The sequence below is a fragment of the Mus musculus genome, chromosome 9, assembly GCF_000001635.26.
Source record: "Mus musculus strain C57BL/6J chromosome 9, GRCm38.p6 C57BL/6J".
NCBI lineage: Eukaryota > Metazoa > Chordata > Mammalia > Rodentia > Muridae > Mus > Mus musculus.
The window spans coordinates 46109036-46132195 of record NC_000075.6 but is presented as its reverse complement, the minus strand read 5'-3'; the positions used below and the strand labels follow the sequence as shown (position 1 = coordinate 46132195).

At 44.1% G+C, this 23160-nt stretch overlaps 1 protein-coding gene across 2 annotated transcripts in view; it reads right to left on the bottom strand.

The window, feature by feature from the left end:
• The window catches only part of Sik3 (SIK family kinase 3), a 211375-nt gene that overhangs the window by 91999 nt on the left and 96216 nt on the right, over positions 1 to 23160 (bottom strand). For both annotated transcript variants that reach the window (NM_027498.3, XM_006510590.3), the window contains exons 2-3: positions 8863 to 8979; positions 5123 to 5186 (exon numbers count right to left, since the gene is read on the bottom strand). In NM_027498.3, the coding sequence (NP_081774.3) occupies positions 5123 to 5186; positions 8863 to 8979 (181 nt within the window). The remainder of the gene's footprint in view (positions 1 to 5122; positions 5187 to 8862; positions 8980 to 23160) is intronic.

The window sequence follows — 23160 nt, the reverse complement described above, 5'->3', positions numbered from 1 at the left end:
TCAACACTTGGATTGACTCCATCCATATTCTTAGGATTTGGGTCCTCTCTTCTGGGCAAAACAGCCTGGCAAATTCTGGGATCTCCCTAGTTTGAACTGAAGTCTCTACACCTCTTTTCTTAGCCAAACACAGCCATTCAACTCCATTAATTCTTAGCTGATTGCCCACTGTGTTGTTCGTGGATGCGAGTTGTTTTACAAACAATATAGCAAATGTTGGTCCCTTTGAAGGAATGCTTTCTGATCAGTGCTTTATTTGTTTGTTAGTTTTTTTTAATAACTTCTGACTCAGGAGAGCTCTTTCCAGAGGTGTCGTCTGAGGGACTCTGCTGTAGGCCATCAGGCTGGGGGCAGAGACGGCTTCGTGGATCTAACTCCTTAGGTGCCTCTCAGCACATCCTCTACTTGACCTTCTTTTCCACTTGTACATGAACGCAGGCCCTTTGAGAAGACACTGGGATCTACCTGTGTGCATTAAGGTCTGTTTTTCTCTCTAATGGCTGGAGCTAGATAGAGTCGAAGGCAACTTGTGAGCAACAATCAAACTCTGGGAGCAGAAGTGCAATGAAAAGAAATGGGAAGATGGCCTGACATCACCTCAGCCCAACTGGCAGAAAACCAGTCTTATGTATGACCCAAGCCAAGAGTGATGTGCTTCTCCAAACAGAAGGGAGACTCCACTTCAACTACACTCTTCAGGACACAGCCTCCCCAACAGGTAACAGGAAAGATGATAAATATTAATGAGATGACAAATCTCATTAATCTACTCTTCCCGGGAAGACAGCCACCTCTCCAGATGCCAGTACTAAGAAGACCTCGATGTATGTCCAGATTGGAATCTGTCTCTACCTCACCCAGCCTGTGTGCACATGAGGAGGGCATGGGAGAGTCAGAGAGGCTGTGGTGCCATGCATAGGGCTGGCTCAAGAATCTAGACCCTCATTGCTTACTGAATTTTCATAGATGTTCTTGAATAACTGTTTTCTTTCTTTCACTGCTGCTTGCTCACAGGATCAGTCTGTAGATCAATTCTCATCAGTTCTACATGGCAGCTGATAAGACGTCTGCGTGACTCCTGCCGAAAATTGTCCACCATTTCTTCTTTTTGTTTGTTTTAGGGCTTTGTTTGGTTGGTTGATTTTTTTTTTTTTGGTTTGGTTTTCTGGTTTTTGTTTTGTTTGTTTGTTTGTTTTGAGATAGGGTTTCTCTGCGCAGCCCTGGCTGTTTTGAACACTCCCGTTTGTTCTTTAACATGAAGGCAAAGGGAAGCATATGCCAAAGCTCTCTATGCTGACTCACTACACTCACACCCTTCACCCAAAACTGGAGGTCAAACCTAGGGACTTACAGGGGGCTGGACTTGAAATATCCATAGCATGAGCCCTAGTCCATCTTCACAACTGTAGACCTTATTCTAGAGGCCCTGGGACTGAGTCCAAGAATGACTGGGTTACTTGCCTCCAGCAGAGGGTCTATGGATGAACCTATCCATCCCTGCACTACGCCAGGCCTCACAACCACCTCCCCAGGCCCACATTAACCTTTGCTGAAATGGAATCCAGGGTCTCATGCATGCTAGGCAAGCATATTATCACTGAACTCCGCCTCCACCCCTCAGCACCTCCCTTCTTGACTAAGTGCCTCTTCTCTTATCGTGTACACAGACACTTTAGAAAATCAGTGCCACACGAGACAGCTTATCCTTGTGCAGTCTCGTTGTCCGTCTGATTTGGGGTTTGATTTGATAGTAACCAAACCCAGGCCTTGGCACAAGTTAGGTAAGCTATTCTGTCACAGAGCTCCTCCACAAATCTGTGTGAGGTTTTAGTAATTTCTTTGGGTAATATGTAATTTCTTCTCTTCAACTGGATCATTAAAAAGTCTACTATGGGCCAAGGAGATAGATGGCTCAGTAGGTAAAAGAGCTTGCCCTGATGGCCTGATGGTCAGAGTTCAGATCCCCCATGTGATAGTCTCCGTGTCTCTACACTGAGATGGGAGACAGGAGAATCACCCACAAGGTTATGGGACAGCTAGCCTGGTATAGACAGTGAAGTCGTAGAAACAAGAAACACTTGGCCACAAAACAAGGTGGAAGGCAAGAAGCAACTCCTACAAGTTGTACTCTGATCTTCACACACGTGTCCTGGCATGCAAACTCCTACATGCACACAGCAATATTAATCATGTCAATTAACAATATATTCACTCATATAATTATATGCTAGGTTGTAATAGATAATTGTGTGATATTCCCTTTTTAAAAAATACCAAAACTGTGTTCTGTGTACTCATGCTACATATGCATTAAGCTACATATACACAAAGGGTTTATGACCAAAAAGGACTGTTATCTTTCCTTTTAAGATCTGTTTTCTTGCCAGGCATGGTGGCACATGCCTTTAATCCCAGCACTCAGGAAGCAAAGGCAGGTGGACTGCTATGAATTTGAGGTCAGCCTAGTCTACAGAGTGAGTTCCAAGACAGACAGCCAAGGCTACACAGAGAAGTCCTGTCTTGAAAAGAAATCAACTAGAAAAGGGCAGTGTTCCCAAAGCAGGACACATGCACTGTGCTTGCTTAGAGTGTCAGGAACATTAAGATGAGCCAGCCTCTGTTATTCTAAGGATATCAGTGCCCCTCTGTGAACAAAGGCCTTACTATGACTTAGCTAACAGGCAGTTCGTGGATCAGATGCTGTGCTTCCTTTCAGGACAAAGTTCATAAAAGGTGTTAGGTAACAAAAGTTGCCCACTGGTTTTGTGTGCATTTGTGACCCAATGTGAAGCAGTATCAGTGAACCAACCGTGTGCCTGGGTGTCAGGCCTCCATGTATTCCCCAGTGGCATCAGGCAACTTCTCTCTCCCAGTCTCTGGCATTCTTCTATTCTCCACTCTGTGGACTCATTAAACCAGGAAGATGTCTGTGCTCTCTATAGCACTGCTATACTCCGGTACGGACTTCACAGCCTGCATTCTCCTAGTCTAAGATACACATAGATTTCCATGATTGCCTTCTATTAGATTTCTTCATGGAGGAAAATCAGTGTCTTGATATGGAACCATTACCTCCAAAGTTACTGATTGGCTTGTAATTATCATATGTACTAAAAGCCTACACTATTGTCTTGATATACAATATTATTCTGAGATTTTAATGCACTAATTTCTTTGAAATGAAGTGTTTCTTTAAACACTGTATAGTGTAAAATAAGCATAAACACCGCCGTTTAAAGGTAAGAGGAAGAAACACTTGGTCCTCTATTAAAGGGGGGAAATAGCAGTGACAATGATACTTTTCCTGTAAAAAGTTGATGGTTTTTTTTTTTGTTGTTTTTTTTCTTTTTTTGAGACAGGATCTCTCCAGGTAGCAATAGCTGATCTGGAACTCACTATTGACATCAGGCTGATTCAGAATTCACAAGATTTCTCTGCCTCTACATGCAGAGTGTTAGAATTAAAGGTATGCATCACCATGTCTGGCCTAGCCTACAAATTCACCCACCACCACCACATCACATAGCTATTAATTAAAAAATAATGTTCACTTTAAAAGTGGGAAGCCTCCTGAGAGTCTATAGGAGTAATGCCAGCTAAGAATCCTAGCAACTGGAGATATAAAGACTGAAGTAGCCACCTCCTATAGCCAGACAGGACATCCAGTGGAAGAAGAAGGACATCAATCCACCCACAAAACCTTCCACCCAAAATCTGTCTGCCTACAAGATGTGCAGGGATAAAGATGGAGCAGAGACCGAGGGAACAGCCAACCAATGACTGGTCCAAGATGAGACCCATCCCATGGGAGAGAGCCAACCCTGACGCTATTAATGATCCTCTGCTGTGCTTGCAGACAGGAGCCTAGCATAACTGTCTCCTGAGAGGTTTCATCCAGCAGTGCATTGAGACAAACGCAGAGACCCACAGCCAAACATCAGGCAGAGCTTTGGGAGTTCTGTGGAAGAGTGCGGGATAGGATTGAGTGTGCGGGAGCAGTCAAGGACACCACAAGAAGACCTACAGAGTCAACTAACCTGAGCCCATGGAAGCTAACAGAGACTGAACCACTAACAAAGAACATGCATGGGCCAGCATAGGTGCCCTACACATTTATAGCAGACGTGCAGCTTTGTCGTCATGTGGCTCCCCTAACAACTATGTCAGGGCTATCTCTGACTGAGCTGCCTGCCATTGGAACCCTCCCCTTCCTCTAGCTGAACTGCCAGGTTGCACCTCAATGGGAGAGGACACACACATTCCTGCTTCTACTTGGTGTCCCAGGGCAGGGCCGTATACAAGGGGGGCTTCCCCTTAGGAGAAGAGGAAGGGATAATAGGAAGAGGAACTTATGAGGGTTAGAAGGGGGCTGGGGGGCTGTGATCAGGATATAAAATGAATACATACATTAATGAGAAAAGTGATATTATACTTCTAAAGTGTTGTAAATTAATACTGGTTCTTTTAGAATACAGGAGTTTAAGTTTGCCAATCTGCCTTTCACCTCTATTTGGCCGTGTTAATTGCTGTCAGCACAGAGAATTCTTTCTTTAGTTTTTACCAGGTCAGGTATGCCTGGAACAAAATCTCATGACGTACAAAGGTCAAGATCTCATGATGTACAAAGGTCAAGCCCAGAAGAAACAGCAGCTACTGGAGGCAAGTAATCAGAGCCTTCCGGGACTGTGTGCGCACAGCAAGGGACAGGTTTCAAGGTTATATTTAAACAAGGGTTAAGAATGTAGGGCCCTTCCTCACACCAGGGGCTCCCACACAAGTGGGATCTCCATCACCCCGGCAACCTCAGCTGCAGCCTGGTAACAGGAAAGCCCCTCAGGCACATGAATGGCAGCAATGTTTGGTTCTGAGATCTTTTATCTCAGCTGTTAACATCAAACTAGATCAAACAAAACACCTTTGCTCAAGAATAAACACAGTGGAGGGATTTAACTGGCCGAGCCAAAAAAAAAAAAAAAAAAAAAAAAAAATGCTGAAATTACCATGATGGCATAGATTGCAGCATCAGGCGACAGCTGAGACAGCGGCTAAGACACAGGACAGCTATTCTGGGTTGGCATAGTGTGCTCGAGGGTTGTTTAAAGGATGCAGTGAAAGTACTTACCAAATATCTCCCCTCCGCTAGCGTATTCTGTCACCAGGTAAATCATGCGCTCTGTCTCCATGACCTGCGCAAAAGCAAGAGAGCGATGTGACACAGGCGGCAGGCTGGTCCAGCAGAACCAGTGATTCTGACGGTAACAGCCCTGCTTAAAGGGCACAAGGCATGGGGAAGGGACAGATATTACTGTGAGAAAGGGGAAATGGGAACATTTACTGCTTCAGAGGCATGGTCCTGTAATCCGATAAGCTGAGAAGCAAAGACGCTGCTAAGAATTAGAAAAAGTTCAATTTCAACATCACTTACAACTCAAGAGAGCCCCTCACATATCCCACCCAGAGGGAGAGTCTTAGGGAGAAAACTGGGTCATCAAGGAACAGCTAGAAACCACACAGGACTTGATTTCTAAATGGAAATGTGAATTTCGTTCTCATGGACCATTTGTTCATAAAAGGGTGGATCCCATAAAATGCCAGGCCTTTCAATAATGCAATCCAGCTGTACTTTGTCCAGTCTGCAGTCTGTTTTGTAACTTTTTAAAAGTCCACAGTCAGTGCTGTTTCCCTTTTTTCCAAACCCTGTATGTCATGCATGACTTTGTCAGGATCACTGGTGCAGAAACTGAAGGCCAAAGGCTTCTGCCCCCATCTACCTTCATTCTCACAGAGACAGGCTGAGCACTGGGCAGCTCCCTGAGGATGCTAGGATGACACAACTGAGCTGCAGCCCCCATGTTATATAAGGCCACGATTTAAAACAGAAGTCAGAAACAACAGTCAACATTTACCTCAATGTTCCCAGAACATTATCCTTTCAATGATCATAAAAACATTTTAGACTGTTTCAATTTTTACCTTAAAATGACCTTAAGCTAAAATAAAATACATTGGGGTTGGCAAGATGGCTCAGGGGTTACAAGCACTGGTTGTTCTTCCGTAGGACCTAGGTTGAATTCCCAGCACCCACAGAGCAGCTTGTAACTGTCTATGTAACTCCAGTTCCAAAGGATCACATCCACGTGTGCACAGGCATCCAGGCAAAACACCAATGCAGATAGTATATTTAACAAAACAAAACAAAACAAAACAAAACATTCTTTTAAAAATTTAACTTCTCAGTCACTTTGGTCACTCCTGGCTCTGGCTACAGCTTATTCAATTCAGACCCACACTTTTTCTTTAAAAGAATATTTATTTTATATATATGAGTAACTGTAGCTGTCTTCACACACAGCAGAAGAGGGCATCAGATTCCATTACAGATGGTTGTGAGCCATTGTATGGTTGCTGGGACTTGAACTCAGGACCTCTGAAAGAAGAGACCCACACTTTTATTACACGTGGTTCATTAATTATCCTGCTTGCTGGGTTCTCTTTCTCTCTCTCCCTCTCCCTCTCTCCCCCTTTTTTCTCTCTCTAATTTATTTATTTATCTTATGTATGTGAGTATACTGTCGCTGTCTTCAGACACACCAGAAGAGAGCATTGGGATACCATTTCAGATGGTTGTGAGCCACCATGTGGTTCCTGGCAATTTAACTCAGGACCTCTGGAAGAGCAGTCAGTGCTATTAAAAACTGAACCATCTCTCCAGCCCTTTCTTTTTTATCTTTTTACATCAACACCACATATGTGTAGAATAGGAACACATGTGAGGGTGTGTGTGTGTGAGTGTTTATTGCTTGGTTGGAAGAGTCGTTTTTTTGACAGAGGAACTTACTATATACCAGGCTAATCTGAAACTCACTACACAGTCCACCCTGGGCTGTACCTGCCATCCTGTCTTAGCCTCCCAAGTACTGTGACTACAGACCTGTTCTACCATGCCTGCCTTTCTTTTTAATGGCTTTAGAATAATCCATGTTATGAATACATTTTAAGTTCATCTTCAAGTAATACAGCTGTGCCCTTCCAGTGGCATCAAACCATTGCTGTGAAAGGCTTGTCTCCATAATTCACTTATGACAAAAATGTTCTATATTAAATATACTGCAGGTATTCAGAAAAAATATTGTATTGTTTGTTTTCTTTGTATCCCTCCCTTTTTAACTCTCATTAGCTGCCTATGTTCTTTTACTACTCAACTTCTCGGACTCAAAATTGTCTCTGGTAAGTTAGGCACACTTGCTCATTCAGACCTGAGGACACAGCCCTGATCCCACAGGGAGACACGCTCTAGTCCTGCATTCTGGTAGCTCAGAATCAAGATAACAATTCTAGGCCCAGAAGGCAAAATAAAAACAGAGTCAAAGAAGGCGGAGTCAAAGTCAGAGCTGGAAAAGGCAGATTGTCTGACCTGAGGCTAGGATCATAAACTTGATCATCAATTCTGCAGGACGCAGTGGCGTCCAGCAGGTCAGCCTGAGTCCCACATGTACTTTAGGGTGCTTCACTATAACAGCGAGTCCCTGTGGATTCAGCTGCTGGTGTGGCCATGCACACCTTTAGTCCGGAGCAGTCTGGGAGGCTGAGGTAGGAGGGTTATGAGTGAGAGACCAGCTTGGGATACAGAGTAAGAACAAATTAGCAAAATAAACACAGGAGGAAATACTTAATTTCATTCACTCCACCAAGACAGGCAAGGAGCCAAAGGTAAGACACCTGCCTCACTGTGCAGGGCCTTCAGACATCAGCAGGGAGGATTCTAAATTTGCTTTTTATAGAAGGTAGCTTTTGCCAACATTGTTTACCATGATACATTTCAGCAGGTCTGACTGACAAAACTCATTTCACCTTGCAAGTAGCTGACTCCAGAGGGGAGCTACAGCTGTGGGCTTATCCACGCATGCCTCTATACATGGTTGCTTTTCCATAGGGATCAGCAGGCTCGGCAAGTCTGCCATAGTGGCGGCCTGCTTCTTCAGCCTCACACATACCTGGGTCAGGAGACGTCCCCTGCTGACTCACAGCAGTGAGCACACTTCCCTCAACTCTGGAGAGGACTACTGCTGCAGAGCTGGGAGCAGGCTGGATGAACACACTCAGCACCCTGCAATCTGAGGAACCCCACCTCTCCCCAAAATATCTCTTCCACCAGCCTGCTAAGGCGAGGTTCATCCTTCTGGTCAGTCTGAAATTCCATCCAAGAGATGCACTACTTGTGCCGTAGCGTTTTGCTGGTGGTGCAAAGCAAGGCTTGCTTCGTAGGAAGGTTAAAAAAACTACCACAGAAATTGCTTTCATGATACGGGGTTTAACCTATATTCTGATAGAGATAGCAACTGGAGAACTAAGCCCTGGCTCATCTAGAAAAGACAAGAGGGTAAGGGCTGACTCGGGCAAGAACTCCTTCTTCTTCTGTTTTTTTCTCCAGCTTCTCTGTGTAGCCCTGGCTGTCCTGGAACTCACTCTACTGTAGACCAGGCTGGCCTCAAACTCAGAAATCCGTCTGTCTCTGCCTCCAGAGTGCTGGGATTAAAGGCGTGCAACACCACTACCCAGCGACACCCGTAATTCATAGTTTAAACTCATGTGATATCTAAATAATCACATGAGGTGATAACACAGTCTCTGTTCCTTTGCGGTTTCCACAATGCTGAGGAACTCTGATCCACAGAAGGAAACTTTTAGCCTTAGACTCGGTCTGTGTGTTGCTTGGGAGAATCAAAGGACATGGGTGGAGGTCCCAGGGAGCAGGGAAGAAGGGTGGGGCAGTGCTCGGATGGCAGCCCTTCACTCCGCGCACCCACATCTTCCCAGAGGCAGCCTTTCCTGTAGGCTGTGCAGGACTCCCGGCCCTCCTACCTGGTAGAGTCTGATGATGTGTGGATGGCAAAGCATCTTCATTATCTGAACCTCCCGGAAAATCTTCTTCAAGTTTTCTTCATCCAGCTGGCTCTTATCTATGATTTTAATAGCAACCTGGCAACAGAGGAAGGAAACGTATGGGAGCATTATTAAAAGCAGTTTACTCAAGAAAATTAAACCCACTTTAAATGGCTAGCATTGTGTTTTCAGGATGTCACGTAATAAAACAGTGTAACTCTTTTTAAAAGACAGGATATGGATTCCAAGGAAGTTTGTCTCAACGGATAGGCTCCAAGAGCAGATGGGTTCTCTGTAATTCTTACGCTGCCTACACAGTAAAAGCCCAGGACGGAACATCTCGTTACCGAAAAAATGTGGCCAGTGCTAGCTAGGTCAAACCATGCTTCCATGAGCAGAGGGCAGGACTTCCTGCAAAGACGAAGCATGTGTGACAGGTCTGAGAAGTGGCTAAGGTGCCAGCAGGAGGGGGCAAAACAGGGGTGGCAGAGTTGGTGACAGCAGCTATACAGAACATTCACCCTGTGACAGTCTCAGCTCCTACTGCCTTATGTCGACAACTCCCCTAAGCCTCATAACGCCTGTGTGATTATGAACCTTTTTTATTAATATGGAAACTAAGGCACAGAAGAGTAAGCAGCAAACCCAATACTTAGTCATTAACAACGACTATGCGGCAGATCCAGGTGGTCTGGCCTTTAGAAAGAAACCAACATTAAAATCCTATGAACCCCAACACACGGTCTCAGAACAAGACACCACGCAGGCCACACTGGTTTTCTTCAGACTCTGTAGCCAAGGCTGGTCTCAACTGCCACCTTTTTATTTCAGACCCCAGAGTACTGAGATTATGGGAGTGACTCACCATGTAACACAGCACAGACATTTTAAAACAGAATGAAAGATGATGGACTTTGTTTCAATCCACTAAGTCATACCCCCACCACCCCACTCGGTGTTTTGAGACAGGATCTCTCTACATAACCCTGACTGACCTGGAACTAGCTCTGTAGACCAGGCTGGCCTCAAACTCACAGAGATCGTCCTGCCTCTGCCTCCTGAGTGCTGGGATTAAAGGTGCATGTGAGCCACTGGGTCCAGTTTAATTTACTAAATCTTCAACTTTCTTATCATCCTCAGAGAAATACTCAAAATACTTGTTTCACTTCAAAAATGTTTCTGTATCTTAGTTTCAATCACTTAATCAATACATAAATCAATATTAATAAAACATTCAGCTCAGAGCATGATGACTGTAAGTTAGCCACCCGTATGGATGCTTGGCACATAGGTGACTTTATTTGCAGTTTTTTCAGATATCAGAGTGGAGACTGCAAGGAGGAAAGGTACCAAGAGGCAGGCTTGAGCGCAGTGCCCAGGACTCAGCCTGCTGGAGGAATGTGCGCCCTGCGTGTGTCTCCAGCTCCAGGACTAAAGGGCACAGCTATGACTTCCAGGACTTGGAATCTCCTCTGGGACAGAGGTGCAGTGGCTGAGCAGAGGATGAGCACTTCCACCCAGAGAGACACACGGGGAACAGGAGGCTTAGAGCAGAGAAGGAAGTGGACAGAGAGCAGCGGGAGGGGCCTTAAGACACTGAAGAGCGGGGCCACCACACCTTCTGCAACTCTGATCTGTGAGGCCCACAGGCATTGCTGGTCATTGTGCAAACATCACTCTACCAGCTGGCCTGGCACTGCACCTGCTTCTCCTGGGCCTGCTCCCCAAACCGTACCATAGCAAACAGTACCTCTCTATGGAATTCCTCCACAGCATCAAATTCTGGGCTGCTCCTTAGGGTAAAGGAGACAAAGACTCCACAAAACACTGAAAGGGGAGCTTGGCCCAGTTCTGGATACAGGATCATAAGCAAGGACAAAAAAGAAGCCAGTTGCTTAAACTAAAAAGTTTAGAACGGTCTCTTAATGTATAATATAGAGCAAGTTATTTTAACTCCTGTATCTCCTTCTCTGTAAAACATGGGCATGGGCATGCACACAACCTGCTTAAGTGTGTCTGGCCTGTGATACACATACACGAGATTGGCACCATCCTAACCTCCATTTTCACACTCTATACAGCTTCAGGTAGCAACTAACTTCAATCTCAAAGTATTAAATGGAAAATTACAGAAATAAAGGGTGCCAGTTTTAAACTGATGGCAGTCTACCAAGCTTGAGGAAGTTGTCTATAGGCAGTTGTGTCCTGCTGGGGCATGAATCATCTCTCCACACAGCACACCCATGCCATATTCGCTACCCTATTACTCAGTAGTCAGGCTCGCTGCTCAACATCACTCAGATCATGTTCAGGTGACCTGTGTTTTACTGATCCAAGTACCCCAAAGTACAAGAGCAGCCATGCTGGTAACTCCGCAGTCCCGGGGTGTCCTGGGGAAGTTGAGAGGGGCTTCCTTCCTTCACCCTCTTGCCTTTATTAGAAGGGAGCTGGCATGACGGTGCATGCCTATAGTCCTGTACACTAGGGAGGTTCATGCAAGAAATCCTAAGTGTGAGGCCAGCTGGGCTATAAGGCAAGACTCTGCCTCAAGAAACCAACAATAGAAATGGAAGAGAAATCATGAGCTAGAGCTGCTAAGATCTACAGTTGGTTGGCTGTCAAGATAAAGAGCATATCCACATAACTGTTACTGCAGTCCACGGCTAATCTATTTTATTTGTGAGGGAGAAGGGGGTGCCACTGTTTATGGCTCCAGGAACCCCCATCAGGGTCTTGAAAATTATCACCTACAGATAAGTGGGGCAGGGGTGGGAGGAGGCTCTATTGAATATAGGTACTGATGCTTTCAATATTTCTAGAATGTGGCCTTAAACTTTGAGCATTCTATGGCATGGATTAGACTGGCTTCACTAAGCAACACAATTCTGAATCAAAAACATCAATTCCTTTGTCAAAGGGCAAGCCAGGGGCCAGAAGTAAAGTAGCTGACAATTTGTGGGAGCACAGAGAAGCTCCTGGCCTGCTGCCAGCTGATGTGTAACGAGTATGGAAGGAACAGAGCTGAGGGAAAATGAATTCCATTCAGGACAGTCATCCTGAACCACAGGGCGGAAACCACAGCAAGGCCCAAGCTGAGGCTGTGCGTGTCCCTGCCCCTCCCCCCAACTAAGGAGCCCCAGTCCTAAAGAGCACTGCAGTACCGCTAGACAATGGCAAGCCCTAGCTGTAAGCAGGAAAGGGGAGGGTTCTAAACAGCAGGAGGAGGAACAACAGAAGAAATGATGAAGTCACAGAGCAGGGGCTGGCACGCGGCAGGATTATTTTGAGAACAGCATACTGAGCATGGGTTTTTTTCACAGCTGCAGACTATATGATAAAAGCTGTAGCTTAAAGTACACATAGGCTCCTTTAAAAATTAATCATGCTATAGCAGAAGTAAATCTGCAGGTAACTAGACAAACTTCCAAAGAGCATGTTTTAATTTTTAGGGATACGGATGTTTTGTCTGGATGTATGTCTGTGGACCATGTGCATGCCTGATGCCCTCAGAGGCCAGAAGAGGGAGTTGGAGCCTCCATGATGAGAGTTACAGATGGTTGTAAGCTAATCTGTGGGTGCTGGGAACTGAACCTAGGTCCTCAGGAAGAGCAGTCAGTGCTCTTAACTTGTGAGCCATCTCCCCAGGTCCCCAGTAAGTTGTTAGAGATGGGAGAGGGAAACCTGTAAGTCACACACTCACCCAAGCACATGGAAACTATTAACAAGAAGGGAGTGGACACAGCGCAGGATCCTGTGAGTCCTGTAGCCTGGTCTGTTCTCCACAGAATCCTCTTCCCTTGCAGAGAATATGACTGTGTGAACTGACACTCCAACATTAATTAAACATGGCATCACATCAAATAGGCTGCTAAATAGATGCAGATTGTGAACGTTCTTAAAAATTTCCCTCCGCAAGACACTTCCCTTCAACGAATTCTTTTTAAATTGGCATCTGGTAAGAAAGAAATTAAGTTCGGCTCATGCCAAAGCCAGAACTTCCCTCCTCGCTCTCGGGGGTTCTCACTTCTGAAACCACAGTGGCTTTAACCCTTGCCTCCATTCTGCAGCACAGGGATGCACACACAGAAGGAAGATGAAAGAAGAATTAGTGGCTGCTTCCCCCAAAGGGAGTCATTCTCCTGCTTATTCTGACCCGACATTCTGAGGAAAGACACGGTGGTAGAACCAAGACACCAGGAGAAAATTCAACTCTAAGATCAAACCAACCACAGTTTCCCAGCAAAAACCCCTGGTGGGGGTTTCAGTGAAACACTATGACAAATACACAGCTTTAAAAAAAAAAAAAAAAAAAAAAACCTCCAACAGAGGAAAGCACAGTCTGTCTTCTTTCCTCGGGAGAAGGGGGCATCCTTCAAGGAAAGAAGCGGCCCCTCTCACTGAAATGTCTTCTGCTAGTTCCACTGTGTCCTTAAACCTTAGGGAGGTGAGTGTTCTCTTACATGAAGGCAATTTTTTGGCCTGTTTCTAGAACAAATTTTATCTCCTCTAGATTGTTCTCAGCTCACCTCTAGAATTACCGAATGGTCTAGATATGTCTAATCGTACACAGTAGCCACCAGCCACATATGGTTACATAGCATTTGAATGTAGACAGTGCACACAAATATATACCATTTATCACATTAGTATTACCAAAGGACTGTAAGCTCACCATCCTACCTTTCTATTGATTACATGTGGAAATAAGAGTTTAGATATTAAGTTAAATAGAATATATTACTCAAAATTAACTCTATATCCTTTAACTTTTTAAAAATGTGTATACTGCCAAGCTTGGTGCCATGGGCCTACAGTTCCAACTACTTTGAGAAGCTGAGGCAGGAGAATCACAATTCCATGGATAATTGGTGGGACTCTCAAAACAGAAGGGGAGGAGAAGATTTCAATATGACATATAATCCTCTTCTAGTGGATAGCACTGGTCTAGGTGATCTAACAGCTAAGCAATCGCAGGAGACATCCATTCAGGGTAACTACTGAGGACATGTGTGCTGAGCATCCGGCAAGCTAGGCTACTCTGTTCCTCAGCAGCTCAGCTCCAGAGCACTAAAAACTACTGAGACAGGAGGATCATTGCGAGTTTAAGACCAGCCTGGTCTACAGAATGGAAGAAAAAAAAAATTACAGACAAACTTCAAAGAAGCTTCAATATATATATTGTCCCCATTCACTTAGAAATCAAATTAAAATCAGAGATTAAAGCCAACACCAGAAGCACACACTTCCTTAACCATGGGAACAAAGTGTTTGTCACAGGACAGTACTTTCAGGCAATCTCCATTTTCTAATTGTGGAGAATAAGACAGGAAAATCAAAACAAGAGCTTTTTTTTTTTTTTTTTTTTTTTAAAGTATAGACTAGAGCTTATTCAGGGCATGGGGAGGGGAGTTGAGAGGGTAGCAGAAGCACACAAGGCAGAGAGAGAAGTGGGGGGGAGAAGAGTAGAGACGGAGAGGCCGACCATGAGCACGTGGAGGGAGCGGGAACAAGACGGGCTGTCCTAGAACTCACTCTGTAGAGCAGGCTGGCCTTGAACTCAGAAATCCGCCTGCCTCTGCCTCCCAAGTGCTGGGATCAAAGGCGTGCACCACCACACCCGGCTAAAATAAAACTTTTTATAAAGACATTTTATCCTGGAGACCCAGGGCAGAGTCTTAGAAGCTGTGGCATCCCCAGATTCACTGAGAAATGGCAACTACAGCAACATCCTAGCCAGTGAACTGACCCTCCTCTGAAGACTCCAAACAGATCCAAGGAAACCTGGAAAACCTTTGGGGAAACCTGAAAGCTGGCCACACTCCCCTGAGTCTCTTAAAGGTCCAGGTTAGGAAATAGCTGCCTAAAAAGGGAATTGTAAAACCTTTCAAACCAGCCCTGATGAAGAAGAAACAAAGCTTTTTCTCCTAATCCTAACTACCAAACAGAATGGCCATTGGGAAAACAAATGTAAAGAAACCACAAACTTCACAAGCTGACATCTTAAAGCTAAACCTGTCAGGGAGTAAGTGGCCATGATTAATAACTGTGTCACATGGCCAGTCAGGATATAGACCGGCCACACTTGGGACAAGCTTAACCTCTGTATTTGAACCAACTTCTTAACAGAAATCCATCCTTTAGTTTTAGTAGTAAGGGGTAAGGTGAAGCTGGACATCTGAATGGAGACAGTCTCTTTTACACACCAGTCACACTGCTTCCTGGAAATTGTCATTACACACCAGTCACACTGCTTCCTAGAAATTGTACAGTGTCATTACATACCAGTCACACTGCTTCCTGGAAATTGTACAGTGTCATTACACACCAGTTGCACTGCTTCCTGGAAATTGTACAGTGTCATGCCTAAGCTGGGATGCCCGAGTCTGAGCCAAGAGGACTCAACATGGACAACACAGATGGGTCAGGCAGCGTTCAAAGGACTACAAAGGAAGATGTTAGCTATCATCTAAAACATCAACATTTTATGACTACACAGCTCAACTCCCTTTTTTTTTTTTTTTTTGTACTTCTCTGGCCTGTCTGGGACAGCGAAAGCAAACTAGTTTGTACATTTAGGAATTCTGCAGGGTAAAAAATGAAGAATTTACTCAAAATGGTCAAATATACAATAAAACATTTTTTGAAGCAATTGTAAGTTAGAACATTGGTAGTTTATGCATAATAAATGGTATCTGAAACAATGGAAAAATTGCTCTGTTGGTGGCTGCTCAAAACTCAAAGCATTGAAGGGAAAACTTCAAAGGTGAAAAGAAAATGATGTCGCAGTTCCAGTCATTTCTATCTGATTACCATTTACTGGTTTAGAAGGCAGGAGCCACACAAGTGTCTCCGCCATTACAGGTGACTCGCTCAGGCCCAGACATGAGTACCGCTGTGATTACACCGCTATTTACAAAGTGCCAGCAATGTACCATAGGCATACAGAGTGCGGATGTCTAGCAACCATTGTTCTGCAGGCTTAACACTTAAATGGACTGCACAAAAAGATACTTCAAAAAAAAACCTGAGTGTAAGAAAAGATGGGACTGACAATAAAAATGAAGGTCAGGTAAGAAGTACCAGACTCCAACTTTCCATTCCCTGGTGTTGACTTTAGATTAACGAGCAGTGGGAGTTTTAAAGGGAGACGTCTAGGCTGGCAGCAAAGGCTCAATGCAAGGGCTGCTGTCCTGGCCGACATGGGGTGGTGGTAGAGCTTGTCCATCCTGCAGCCCTAACACAGAGAGGGGGGTAAGGGGAGCTAAACAAGAGTGGAAGGCAAACAAAAGGTACTTGGATGGAGCCCATGGCCTCCTGCCTGTGAGGCGATGGCTCTGTCACTGACTCTGACCCCCAGTCCAAGATCTTTGAAAAGAGAGGAAATGTTAGGGATGGGGAAGTAGAGGGAAGGTAAACTCCACAAAGAAATGAGGTGACCAGGAAGTTTTAACAGTCCCAAGTGGCAGCCCAAGCAAGGTGTGGAAGAGAGGGATGTGGGAAGGAAGGGCTGCTGTTAAGGAGACTCCCAAAAAAAAAAAGAAAAATAAGAAGAGGCTCTCAGCCTAAAAAAGATTTTAACTGTCACAGTGGGAGATAAGCTTCGAGAGACTACGATTTAGCCCAAAGAACAAAGAAGACAGATTAGATGTGTAGAGAGCTGGGCAGTGCTCTCTGAAATGAGGTCAGGAGGAGGCAGCGAGCTGAATGAAGTTCAAGATGGATGTTCTTAATGGAGCAAATCTACTCTTTCCTGGAGTGCCAGCTCAGGTAAAAATAACAGAGGCTCACCAAAGGACAGGACGGTGCTGTTCCCAAGAATGGTGTTTGTCAAGAAGCCTGGGCACTGTTCAGCACCTAGAACTCAGAGTCCAGCAGAAAGCTGCTTAACCCGACTGTCATGGCGTGTGTGACTTTCATAGGCTTACGCTAGGGTGATTCGTCACACTGGACAGGTGTCCTGCTAACCATGCCATGACAATGCTGTTCTTGGAGAGTCAGACCGTGGGTCACCTGTGCCTAGCACAGCCTACACACAAGGACAGGAGTCTCAGTGGACCAAGGGAGCACAGTAACAATTGGAAAATCCTTTTCAACTCCTTTGTTTGTTTGTTTGTTTGTTTGTTTGTCTTGTTTGTGTTTTCCAATTACCCTCCTCATTTCTGAAGGTGGTAAATCTGACCACTGTGGTCAAAGCACACACGCCCCACCTGGTCTTATGCAGCCGGAAGAAGGAAAGCTAGCCTCTTTGAGCCCACCAACGGTCTAGGTAGGTTTTCATGTCACGGGTGCATACTACCACTTCTAAAACTCTACCAAAACTGTAATGCTATGATGCATTTTGCATCCCTCCCCGGAGGAGTTTAAAGGCCTCCTGAAACTTAGTAATCAAGTTTTTCAAGTAAACTGGATTTCGCTCCCATAACAAATGCTAGCATTTCATGTAGTAAATGGTGCCATTTATGCAGCCTAAGTCAATCCCTAGAAAGCACAGGAAACATTAATTAATTTTCAATTTTTCTATATTTATTTTGCAGATAAGAAGGAAAACCTAGATAGAAACTCTTCCACAGAGAAAACTGCTGAGTGGTGCCACTGCTCTGAGTCAGCCAGAAACACGGGATAGGGAGACTGTACGGGAACTAACATCGCTAGCTTTTCCTCAGCAGACCTCGTGTCTCCCAAAGGCGCACAGCAGTGCTAAGTGACACTAACATCTAGAATTTCAGACAGCTGCTACAGTGGCACCAAACACTTCACTTAAAAAGAATGATCATAAATGAATATTGATCGAATAAAATATTGAATATAGCAAATAACAATGAGGTAAAAAATTTAAAACATCAACAACTTAAGAAAAAAAACAATTATATCATCTATTAGTCCTTCCTTATATTTTATGAAAATACCAATTAGTTTATTGCCAAAGAAAACTACAACCTGCATTTATGCAGGTATTGTAGCACAAAAGGAACAGAGCACACGTAACATCATGAAAACAAGTTGGGAGGGGCTGGGGAGACGGATGGTTGATGGACGGACGCACTTGTTTTGCAGAGGACCCTCACCCTGTTCCCAGCATCCATCTAGGTGATCACAGTCATCTGTAATTCCAGGTCCAGGGGATCAAATGCCCGCCATAAACAAGGTACACAGGCATTACCTAGGAAACCTACTGTTTCTAATGTCTAGAAATATAGTCAACTAGTTAGCTATTACAGAAACCAAGTATGATGATACATTCTTTACATTACTGCTCACGGGGCTGATACAGGAGAACTGAGTAAGTCTAAGGGCAGACAGGACCACACAGAGACCCTATTCAAAACTGCAAGCAAAGCCAGAAAAGGTGGCTCACACCTTTAATCTCATTCAGGATTCAAAAGGCAGAGGCAATGTGATCTCTTTGGGTTCAAGGCCAGCCTGGTTACATAGTAAGTTTCTGGACAACCATGGCTACACAGTGAGAGCTGATCTAAAAACAAAAACAAACAAACAAACAACCCAACAAACAAACAAAAAACCAAAAAAACTTGTTCATAGTAAAATCACAAATTAGATAAATAATCAAACTAAGGTAGACAGAATTATAATTCCTAGACAGCCACAGCAATAACTAAATGGGATGACTACTCTTCTAATTGGTTCATTAATATGTATAAGGAATGGTGCATGCTTATATCCCAACTGCTTCTTAGGAAAAACAGAATGATTTATTTATGCAATTGAACTTTTAAAAAATAAAGTGATAATTAACAATGAAAACAATTTTAAAAGTTTCTTTCGCCCTCATCTTTTAAAACTCATAGCACTATGGAAAACCAGCCAAATAGTTCCAGATCAGCCAACGTGAAATGGCTTCATCGGCATCAAACCTATCAGTCTACGTTCAGGGAAAGTTCTGGTGTGTGGAGAAGGACAGACCACTGTTTGGAACCTTGGAAGGAGAGAAGATGCAGTTAGTTCTGGGGCTCCGATTCCTAAACCTGCTTTTTAACCAAAGGCTGAAGCAAGCTTGGGTTCTCTTTGTCCTCTGGTGCTGCCAAAGTCGGTTGGGTCTGTGTGTAATTACCCTGTTTCACATTACCATACAAAGGAAGGGTGTCTCTGCATGAAGTCTTAACCAACAGCAGACAGGCAAAGACAGTGTCTCAGCTCCTGACCTAAAATTCAATCAAGAAACTAACAAAGTCTTGTTTGTTTCAAGATGAGAAAGATAAAGATGCCTAATTTCTAAGGCTCCAGCCACTGAACTTAAACTTGTGGCGTGGCATGTTCCCTACTAAGGAAGGATGATATATAAAGAAAAAAAATTCAGATTTACTGGAGGGTTTTATGTGCATAGACCTTCCATATGCTAAAAGTTATGGCTATAAATCACCCTACTCTTAAAGGAACAACAGCCAAACTCATATCCCACAAGAGAAATGGAGACCATGGCTACTCACTGGCACCAGAAGGAAGCAATGGAACTGTGTTCTTCATCTCATGCAGCCTGGCCTTTCCAGCTCAGCCTGCTAAACATCACAGTGGTTCACATACAAGCAAAGTCCCAACTGCACTTACCCTACAGAAAGCACACGCTTCCAGATTCTCCAGTCTATTCCACTGCTATCTGCACCCAAACAGAACTTGGCAGATGTTAGAATTTGCTATGTAAAAACTCTGGGGCCCAGATCAGAGAACACAGCAAAGCACGCAATTGGTGCTGGGGAAATGGTTTTTGGGTGTGCTGATTTGAATGCATGAGCTTAGGCTATGTAAAGTTTCAAAACTGTGTGCTGTGCTGTCAAAGGGGGAAAAAAACCAAACAAAGGACACGTGTCGCACAAATCACACAGCAGGCTGTCCAATCTTCTGAGATCATTCTTCACTGTATACCAACAACATTCCAGGGCCATGATGTCACCTGCGGTTTCCTCTCAGGATTTTAAAAGTTCTTGGCTCTGGATATAAAACTTAAGAAAGCTCTAGTTTGTCAAACTCTCCAGCCTTGGACCTCTGTGTGCACAGACTCCCAAGATCCGGGAACTACTCTCTGAAAGAGGAGCCTACAGAAACTTCAAAAGTATCTTTTGGTAGCGTGTATACATGCGTGTGTCTGCATCAAGTTTCCATCGCATGACAGCTTGTATTTACTGTGCTAATGAGACTCATCTGTACTGTATTTCAAGTTATACCTAATAATTATTTTCCTATTTTATGTGTATGGGTGTTGTGTCTGCACACGTCTGTACTGCACATGTAGGCATGGTCAGAAGAGAGCATCAGGTCCCCTGGAACTAGAGTAACAAAAGAGAAGGTTGTGAGCTGCCTCTGAAAAACAGCCAGAGCTCTTAACCTTGGAGCCATCCCTCCAGCCCTGTGTTTATTTTCTTTATACTAAAAACAAAATGATAGACAACTCAGAGAAGGTGGTGCACAACTCTAATTCCAGCACCTGGGAGTATAGGCAAGAGGGTCCTATGTTCAAGGTCATCCTTAGCTATACAATCACTTAGGGGTCATCCTAGACTACACAGTAAATTCCAGTCCAAGCCAGAGCTGCATAGTGAGACCCTGTTTCAAGCCAACAAAATTAAAAACAAAAAACAAACAAACAAACAAAAAACAATAATAAAAGAGGAGAAAAGAGAGTAGACAGGGAGGAAAAAAAGAAAAGAAAAAGCAAAAAGTCTATGGGACATTCAACTTAGTAGGCCACTGCCAACTTTAAAGGGTTAAGGCCAGAAGAGGCAGCCACAGCCTACTGTGTAGTTCAGATAACCTGACCCTAACCCACAAGCAGTAACACAGCTCCCTCATAGGTAAACTGGCATTCAGACAAGCCAATCACAGCCTAGAAACTAATAGATCTCAGTTGGGGTTAAGTTGTAAATCAACAAGATGCCTGATGTCTATCAGGACATAAGGATGTTGGTCAGTGCTCACTGTAACTCCATCTGCTACACAAACATTTCTTCACATATGCCACAAAATCCCAAAACTACGCCTAAATTCATGGTACTAAGAACCCGTTTTTCTCAAGTTCACATTTATTTAGGTCAGTAGTAAACTGCAGGCACTGTTTATATATACATAGATTATTACACAGTCCTGGTCAAAACACAAGTCCTCTCAACAGAAACTGAAGAACTTACTAGTGGGAACAGCCACCTCCCCCTCCTGGAGCCGCCAGTCATCCCGACCAGAGGGAAGAGTTCATTTAAAAGAAAAACATTTTAGATATATATAGTTTCATCTGTCCACTCTCCCCTCTTCTTGTCATTTTTAAAAATACATCGTAAATTCTCCCTCTGTAATGGTGAGCTAGGCAGTCTCAGGGGCACTCATTGGGCAGGAAGAGAAAAGGGACCAAGACTTGAGCTAAGAGAAATGAAACTGGAATCCCAACTATGAGGGCTGTTTCCTCCCTGTTTAATTCTTCCCTAAGACTGCTGTGGAGCTCAACTCAGCCTTAGCGCACAGTCACACAGTCACAGGGCTGAACCTACTGCTCCCACTGCCAACACGTCACCATCATAATTACACACACCCCCGCCTCGATCCCTACCGTTTCTTGGAAATTCCGAGGCTTGTCACTTCTGTTTTCTTTTTTGATTTATTTGAGATAAGGTCTTTCTGACTAGCTCTGACTGGCTTGGAACTCATGGCAATCTCCTGCCTCAGCTGCTACAATGCCAGCTCTTTACATCCTCTGAGCCATCTAGCCAACCTTAGGCCTCTAACTTTCAAAGATGACCCAGCTATGTACCTAAAACTGAAAACTCTACACCAAGAATTCTGTCCACTTTCCTGCCTGTATGTGTGCGCGGCACTAGCGTGCATGCACATATTAAGATTCATCTTGTCCCTTTATAATCTGAGAAGTGGGTGTAATAAGTACCCTGTAAGAATTAGTCACAAGCTATTGTCACTAGCTACTGCTATGCTCCTCGAATGGAACAGCAATTTCCCAAGTTCATTACAGAGGAAGACAGTTGCTTCCGTGTTGGGCAGGTGACATGCAACCACATGGTGTGGTTACTGGTTTGAACTGGATTTCTCTCCTCATCAAGCTCAAAAATCCATGTACCTTCAATAAAGACAAAAATTTCTCAAAAAAAAAAAACCTGACTGATAGATGACAAGACAATTATTTTTGATTGCCACTTAAAATCCACAGAAACAAATAAAACAGCAGGTGACAGTGGCAGGAGGGGAGGGCAGAATATTAGATGGGAGGACAGTTTGTTTTACAAGATGAGAAAACTTCTAGACATTGATTGCACAGGGTTAATGTGCATTACATTTTGAAATATTATACTTAAACATGGTTAAGATAGGGCCAACAAGACAGCTCAAACGGGGAAAAATGTCTGCCACCGAGTCTTGCAACTAGAGTTCATTCCCTGGAACCCACATGGGGGAAGGAGACAGCTGACTTAAGTCCCCGTCTACACAAGCAGACCCTTTTCCTATGCTAGCTTCCATCTTCCCAGGCACCCAACTTATCCAGTTGGATTTGTTCACACACACTCCTATGTACGTGTCCTATGTCTTTATAAGCAGCAGCCCATTGTGGAGGTTATAGTTAGGGTTATGATTGAGCTTGTCAAAGATAACCAGCAGAGCATCTGCCTGATGCTCCCAGCAGAAGTCGACAAAAAGAGACTCCTCCAACAGCACCACACTGCAGATGGAGTAAGACACCAGCACACTGCATCCTTACTAGGGCAGAGGTCTGCAGGAGAGTAAACACTGACAAGGAGCCTCTAAAAACGATGCTCACCAAACAAAATCACTGTTGTAGGAAAAACCTTGCTAGACATGCAAATATTTATAAAAACTTTGGTCTGGATAGAGACCATCTATTTTTAGGAGAGAAAATATGCAATCAAACTAGCATAGCAACAAACTAAACTGCAGGGAGCAGATCCTGTAACCATCTCAACCCAAGCAAGAATCTGGAGTTCTGAGTAAATTATTAAAATGTTAATTAAGAATCCATTCTGTAACTGAAGATGTCAAAGAATCGCTATATAGTGATGGATCAACGTATCAACAGATGTTCCAATACATTCATAGAACTCTCTATAGCTTAGGGGGGACAATTCTCACTAAACCTAGAGAATGCATTAAAAATATTAACTCAACACAGAGCCAGGAAATATTCAAACCAGAAAGTTTCTTGGAAATAACTTTCTCAATGCAGGCACCATTGCTTGAAGGATGATATAAACCACGAGATGAGAGCAGCAAAGGCACACGCCAAACCCAGCTCAGAGGAAACCATGAGAT